We start from the raw sequence: 6,640 nt of genomic DNA, 5'->3' as shown, positions 1-6,640 counted from the left end.
CACCGGAGGAGGCGAGAGCAGACGAAGGGCCACCGGAGGAGGCGAGAGCAGACGAAGGGCCACCGGAGGAGGCGAGAGCAGACGAAGAGCCGGCGGAGGTTGACGGAGCCAGAGTGTCAACGATGGCAAAGGCAGGCGACAGAGGCGATGAGGAGGCGATGGGCAACGTGGAGGCAACGGCAACCGACTCAGATGTCGTGGAGGCGCCGGCAGCCGACCCACGAACCTCAAGGACTGCCTACACTGGGACCACCACCTCAGGAGACACTGGGACGGCCACCTCAGGAGACATTGGGACTGCCACCTCAGGAGACACTGGGACCACCACCTCAGGAGACACTGGGACGGCCACCTCAGGAGACACTGGGACGGCCACCTCAGGAGACATTGGGACTGCCACCTCAGGAGACACTGGGACCACCACCTCAGGAGACACTGGGACGGCCACCTCAGGAGACACTGGGACGGCCACCTCAGGAGACACTGGGACTGCCACCTCAGGAGACATTGGGACCACCACCTCAGGAGACACTGGGACAGCCACCTCAGGAGACACTGGGACTGCCACCTCAGGAGACACTGGGACCACCACCTCAGGAGACACTGGGACGGCCACATCAGGAGACATTGGGACTGCCACCTCAGGAGACACTGGGACCACCACCTCAGGAGACACTGGGACGGCCACCTCAGGAGACACTGGGACCGCCAACTCAGGAGACACTGGGACCACTGACTCTGGAACCACTGGGACCACCGACTCAGGAACAGGGACTGGAACAACCAACTCAGGAAACTTGGAAAACTCAGGAATAGACTCAGGTGGTTCAGCAGACCCAGAAGACTCAGGTGATCCAGCAGGCAACCCAGGAAAAACAGGGGTGGGAGGGTGGGAAACAGAAATTCCAGGTGCCTCTGCTCTCGATGGACAGAGATATGAGAAAGAAGCAGCCAGTTCATCCAGCCGTCTCTAATGCTGTTGCAGGTTCTCCAATAACTCATGGTGATTAAAACCAGAGAACGTCTTGCCTGCAGGCTGGGGACTTGGTCCAATCCTTATGTGAGGTGCAGGCAGGGAGAAACCCAGGGTGCAGGCAAACTCAAAGTGGTCCACGGGCCACCAGTTTATAATCACAGTTGTAGTCTGTTTTGATACGTTTTATGAGTGAACCAAGGAGAAGAAAAGTTTGTTTGGATTGTAAAGGTTACAGTTCCCTGTAATAGAATTAACATCATATTACTTTTCTTTCATAAAGATTCATGTTTTATTCATTTTGCTGCTTTTCAACGTGATGATTACATGTTTTACAAGCATCGTGTTGACAAGGCCAGGTGAAAAAAGCAGTCAAGGTGCTTTAGGAAGACCATCAGAGAGTCTGAGGGAACTCTAGATCCAAATCACTGTCAAAGATTAGAAAAGTGTGGCTGCATGGAAGCAAAATATAAACAAAAGTGCGAGAAGGTCCTGTTTGGATTCAAGCCCCAGGTTGGGCCTGGGATCTTTCTGTGTGGAGTCTGCATGCTCTTCTTGTGTGGCTGTTTTCTGTGTTCCCACAGTCTAAAAACAAGCATGTTTAGGCTGCCTTCAGGCCTTCAACTGAGAACCAATAAAATTCCAGGTCGGTGCAAAGACTCATGAAGTTATTGACAGTTTCAAGAAATTTGATCCTCTTTTTTCGCCCAGATTATTCAAACCCAAGTGATGAAACCCAGAGACGACATCCGTCAGCCTCCACCATGACCTAAATGAGGATGAAGTTTTTGGATTCCAGAGAAATGTCTCCAAGGCAGAAATGTGGACTAACTAGATTACCCTCCTACATAAACGAAGGTTAAATGCCAAACGTGAAATGTTTCCATGTATGATGACACCACAGGAGAAAGTCACCGACACCTAAACAAAGTCTTCAGCCAACAGAGTTTATAGGTCACACACTTTTAGGAGGAATGCATACCACCCTCAATCCACAGCCATCTTGAATTGGATTGGCTCCGAAAGGTGTTGTAGATAAACATCCAATAATTATTCCTTGAAAGTTTCATTAATAGTCATGCTCTGGTTCATGAGATATTTTGCTAACAGGGACAGGCATACACTTTATGGTGCTACCCTTACCTTTCTGCAGCAGGCATTAATTCATTTATAGCTAACATTTTTATTTAATCAGTCCAATTAACATTATTTAAAAGGTTATTTTGGTGTGATTGTATTGTTAGACGTGAGTTATAAACCATGTTTAGGGCTGAAGTATTGAGCAGAAAATGTGAAATTGTTCCGTATAACACAGAGAATTTATTTTACATTCACTATATATTGTTGAAACTGACTTTTTAGTCTGTTATAATAAAAAAAAACTGATGGGGGGGCATGTTTCTGAGCCTGTGTGTGCAGTTTAATTAAAAGATAAATAATAAACACTATTCTATTATGTGCATATTCCTTTATGATGAATTATTATCATAGCTACAACACAGAGTTATAAAATGAAGTGGAGTATCTTAAAGCTGTATTTAATTGTAAATATAACTATTTTATTAGTTAGTGTGAGAAAAGGTGAAACATGGGACTGTAGTTGTGTTCGCAGTCCACCAGAGGGCGCTAAGACTCCGCTTTATGCTTCTTTTGTAGATATCACGAGCTCAGCTAATGTTTAAGCTAACCCTAAATTTAAACCTAGCCTTATGCTAGTTAGCGTCTCGGAAAAGTTTAAACTTATCAATGGTATAGTTTCACCACATCGGTCGGTTCGACATGGACGAGCCGGACACCGCGGCGATCCTCCCGGAGGACCTCCTCAGCGCCGCATCGTTGGACGACCAGCCGCCGGACTCTGACGACGTCCATGGCGGGGAGGCTGGTGTGCAGACCACCGGAGCTGCAGCGAGACCGGCGTGCCCGCCGCCGGTGTCCGTGGAGCCGGTGCTGTTCCTCTCCATGTTCTCCGTGGCCCTCCAGGCACCTCTGTGCACCCAGTACCTGTGGGACCGCATCAGCGAGGACCTGGGCTATAACGGGTCCAAGAGTTCGGACTGCGTGAACAGTTCGGCTCCTCCGGACCCTCTCCAGAAGGTGGGCAGACAGAAATGAACAACCTGCAGGATGTAAATCTGATCACAAACCTGCTTTAGTTCCCATAAAATGTGAAGCTTAATTAAATCATGTTAAACTTTTTGCACTTTTATACGCAACAAGAAAACAGGTGGAACCACTGGAACCAGAGCCATAAATAAAGTAAATTTTTATAGGAATTTCTTGTCATATCAGCAGTTTATGACATAAACAAGTGGCTGTAAATAATAAAGGTAACATTAAGTCTGAAAAATAAAAAATACTGAAATGCTTTTTTTTTGCTTCTACTTATATATATTCTTAAAAATATTTAGAGTAATAAGTTATGACAGAAACGGATTAAAGAGAACCAGCACATCTTTGTCATACTTTAATTAAAACAAATTAAACAGACATCTGAATACATCACAAACATCTGAAATAATTTATTACATATTTAAAACAAATTACTCTGGGATAGAAACAGAAGCAAAACCATTGTAGATGAGTGCAAATATTTAGAGTAATAAGTTATGACAGAAACGGATTAAAGAGAACCAGCACATCTTTGTCATACTTTAATTAAAACAAATTAAACAGACATCTGAATACATCACAAACATCTGAAATAATTTATTACATATTTAAAACAAATTACTCTGGGATAGAAACAGAAGCAAAACCATTGTAGATGAGTGCAACTCTTCAGACGCTGCATTTGTTAAAAAAAAGAGGAAAGAGTGTCACAAACTGAAACTAAGCCAGGGGGATTTGACGATCAGGCACTTTGTCAGTAAAAAAAAAAAAAAAGGACAAAAATGCACATGAAACAGTTTGTGTCGCTTCACGTTGTTCGTCTTTTCCAGGAAGTGGAGACGTTGACCGCCCACTGGAACTTGTACATCAATCTGGGGGGCTTTTTGGTGGGAATACTGGTGGTGCCTCTCCTGGGTTCGTGGAGTGAYGTCGCAGGTCGCAGACTCGTTCTGGTCCTCCCCAACCTCGGCCTGGCCCTGCAGGTGGTGGTCTACCTGGTGGTGATGTACCTCCGGCTCCCTGTGGCCTACTTCTTAGTGGGCAGGCTGCTCAGCGGCCTCTCGGGAGACTTCAACGCCGTGCTGGCCGGCTGCTTCGCCTACGTGGCCGACGTCAGCGACAGGAGGTCCCGCACCTTCAGGGTGGCGGTTCTGGAAGCTTGTCTGGGTCTGTCGGGGATGCTTGCTAGCATCATCGGAGGCCAGTGGAGGCGGGCACAAGGGTTAGGAATATTTTTTGTGTGCATTCTTGCCTAAAACTACAAAATAAACCTGATTTATGAATATATTTGTATATTCTCCTCAGCTACATCAACCCATTCTGGCTGGTGCTAGCCACCAACCTGGCCTCAGCTCTGTACGCCTACCTGTTTGTCCGCGAGTCCGTCCACCCAGACCCAAGCGCCAAGCTGCTCACCACTCGCCACCATAAAGCCGTGTGGCGCCTGTACTCAACGGGAGGCGGCAGCGAAGGGGTTGGGAGATTCCACCGCTGCAAGCTGTGGCTCTACACGCTGTGCTTCTTYCTGGTGGTGACCGTTCACTTTGGCAGCAGGGACCTGTATGTGTTGTACGAGCTGAGCTCGCCGCTCTGCTGGAGCTCCGCCCTCATTGGCTACGGGTCAGCGGCGCTGCACCTGGCTTACCTGAGCAGCCTGCTGGGGCTGAAGCTCATGCAGCGCTGCCTGGAGGACTCCTGGGTGGCTCTCGTGGGTCTGGCCTCAAATATAATCGGGCTGGTGGTCTTTTCTGTAGCTGACAGCACTCAGCTCATGTTCACAGGTGAGACATGATACAAGCTTTGGAAACAGTTTCCATAAATACAGTATTCTTTCATTTAAGTCTGTATGATAACAAATAGAAGGTTTGGGCTTTTAATAAAAGTCAAACAATGTATTTTTTGATTGTGTTTTCTTCCAGGCTATGGTCTGTGTTTCCTCTTCATGGCTGCGACTCCCGTCCTCAGGTCCAAGCTGTCCAAGTTGGTGGACCCGTCTGAGCAAGGTGAGCTCCTGATCGTGGCCGATGTTTAACACACATCTGGAGCAGAGGGTGAGTTCAGGGTGTCCATCAGTCCGCTGCCACGAAGGACAGCTTGTGTCCTGCCGGTTGAATATACTTTATCTGACCCATCACACCAAACTGACTAAGTCAACTTTAGTCAAAATGATCTGAGCACATTTTCAGCTTCCTGCGTTTTAAGCTTTAAGAAACCTGGATCATCCTGATATGAGGGGTTCAGATACAGTATGTCTTGATTTGTCRTTCTAATCAGACTAACCCTTTAATATTTGGTTAAAAGGATTGTTTTGTGTCATTTTGAAGAGAAAAATTGAAAAAAATATTTGAACATTAAGATTTACAAGCTGGACAGAAAATAAGCTTTGCTAGCTCACAGGGAAAAAATGTATAAAGTTAAGGACTTATTTAATGATAAAGCACTATTTATACTATATAATGCAATAATTGTTCCACATTTGATTTACTGTTGACAAGTGTNCCACATTTGATTTACTGTTGACAAGTGTGTGTTTAGGATTCAGAATCGCTGGAGAGAAAAACAGATTTAAAAGGTTTATTAAAGCGCTGGATGTGAGCGGTCCTCTGGACCCTCGAAATGAACCACACTGTGGAGCAGAACACTGATGAGTGTAGGGAGCAGATAAGATGGATTTGCTGAATAAACAAATGGTTATTGACCTTAGATCTGCGGACAGATTTGTGCAGGTGAGTCCACCACTGACGGTGATCCGAGAGGGGTCAGATTTGGGTACAGGGACTGACTAGTTATGGAAATCCAGAAGGTGGTCCAAGGTCTGAGCCGGGAGATCGGAAATCCAAAAACAAATCCAAATCACAATCCAGGTAGCGGTGTCCAGAGACCAGAAACGGGTTCATAAGCCAAGGGTCAGATTCAGTGTCAGTATCAGGCAAGGGACAGGCAGGTGACGAAGGTCGAGAGACAGGCCGTGGGTCAGGAACAAGAGATCAGGCATGGACATGGAAAAACCGCTGGACATCCACTTGGCGAACTGTTCAATAATCTGGCAGTGAGAGTCTGTGGGTATGGAGTTTAAATAGGAGGCAGAACAGGTGAAACAGATGAAGATGATGCGTGGCATGAGCAGAGGAGCTGGAGGACAGGCTGTGAGTGACAAGCAGCTGAGAACCAACTGGTGCAGCCAAGATATAATTGTATAGAAGTCTGGGGAAATGCATGTAAAACAATTACTAATCCTATTTTTATTTTACAAAAAAGAGCCATACGAATTATCACAAGAGAGCATTACTRTCACCCATCTAACAWATTGTTTCAGTTAAAGTTATTAAAATTTWATGAGTTGGTTGAATATCATGTYCTGCAGGTTATGTATAAAGCTCATAAAAATGTGTTACCTTCAAAMATCCAATCTAATTCTGTTAAAAGTGAAAGCTGCTATGATTTGAAGGGACTGGTCAAACCGAAAATCCGAACAAATTTGAAGGACAGATGCACTTCAGTAAAAGGTATAAGACTATGGAATAATCTGGAAAATGATTATAAAAGCATTGGATC

At 45.7% G+C, this 6,640-nt stretch overlaps 2 protein-coding genes across 3 annotated transcripts in view; both read left to right on the top strand.

Moving 5' to 3' along the window:
* The first annotated feature begins 25 nt into the window (after positions 1-25).
* On the top strand, positions 26-974 carry LOC106515397 (uncharacterized transmembrane protein DDB_G0289901-like). Its single transcript, XM_014005195.1, has 2 exons — positions 26-250; positions 347-974. The coding sequence occupies exons 1-2, from the start codon at positions 123-125 to the stop codon at positions 972-974; spliced, it is 756 nt and encodes a 251-aa protein (XP_013860649.1). The 5' UTR covers positions 26-122.
* A 1,658-nt stretch (positions 975-2,632) lies between these two features.
* Positions 2,633-6,640, top strand: part of slc46a1 (solute carrier family 46 member 1) — a 6,718-nt gene continuing 2,710 nt past the window's right edge. Inside the window, exons 1-4 of one of the 2 annotated variants that reach the window (XM_014005315.1) lie at positions 2,633-3,070; positions 3,916-4,307; positions 4,391-4,866; positions 5,005-5,088. In XM_014005315.1, the coding sequence (XP_013860769.1) occupies positions 2,753-3,070; positions 3,916-4,307; positions 4,391-4,866; positions 5,005-5,088 (1,270 nt within the window). In that variant the 5' untranslated portion in view covers positions 2,633-2,752. Of the gene's footprint in view, positions 3,071-3,915; positions 4,308-4,390; positions 4,867-5,004; positions 5,137-6,640 lie in introns of both variants that reach the window. The other variant, XM_014005316.1, reaches the window with a different exon arrangement.

This window comes from Austrofundulus limnaeus, unplaced genomic scaffold (assembly GCF_001266775.1).
Source record: "Austrofundulus limnaeus strain Quisiro unplaced genomic scaffold, Austrofundulus_limnaeus-1.0 Scaffold29, whole genome shotgun sequence".
NCBI lineage: Eukaryota > Metazoa > Chordata > Actinopteri > Cyprinodontiformes > Rivulidae > Austrofundulus > Austrofundulus limnaeus.
This window is presented reverse-complemented; position numbering and strand designations above follow the sequence as displayed.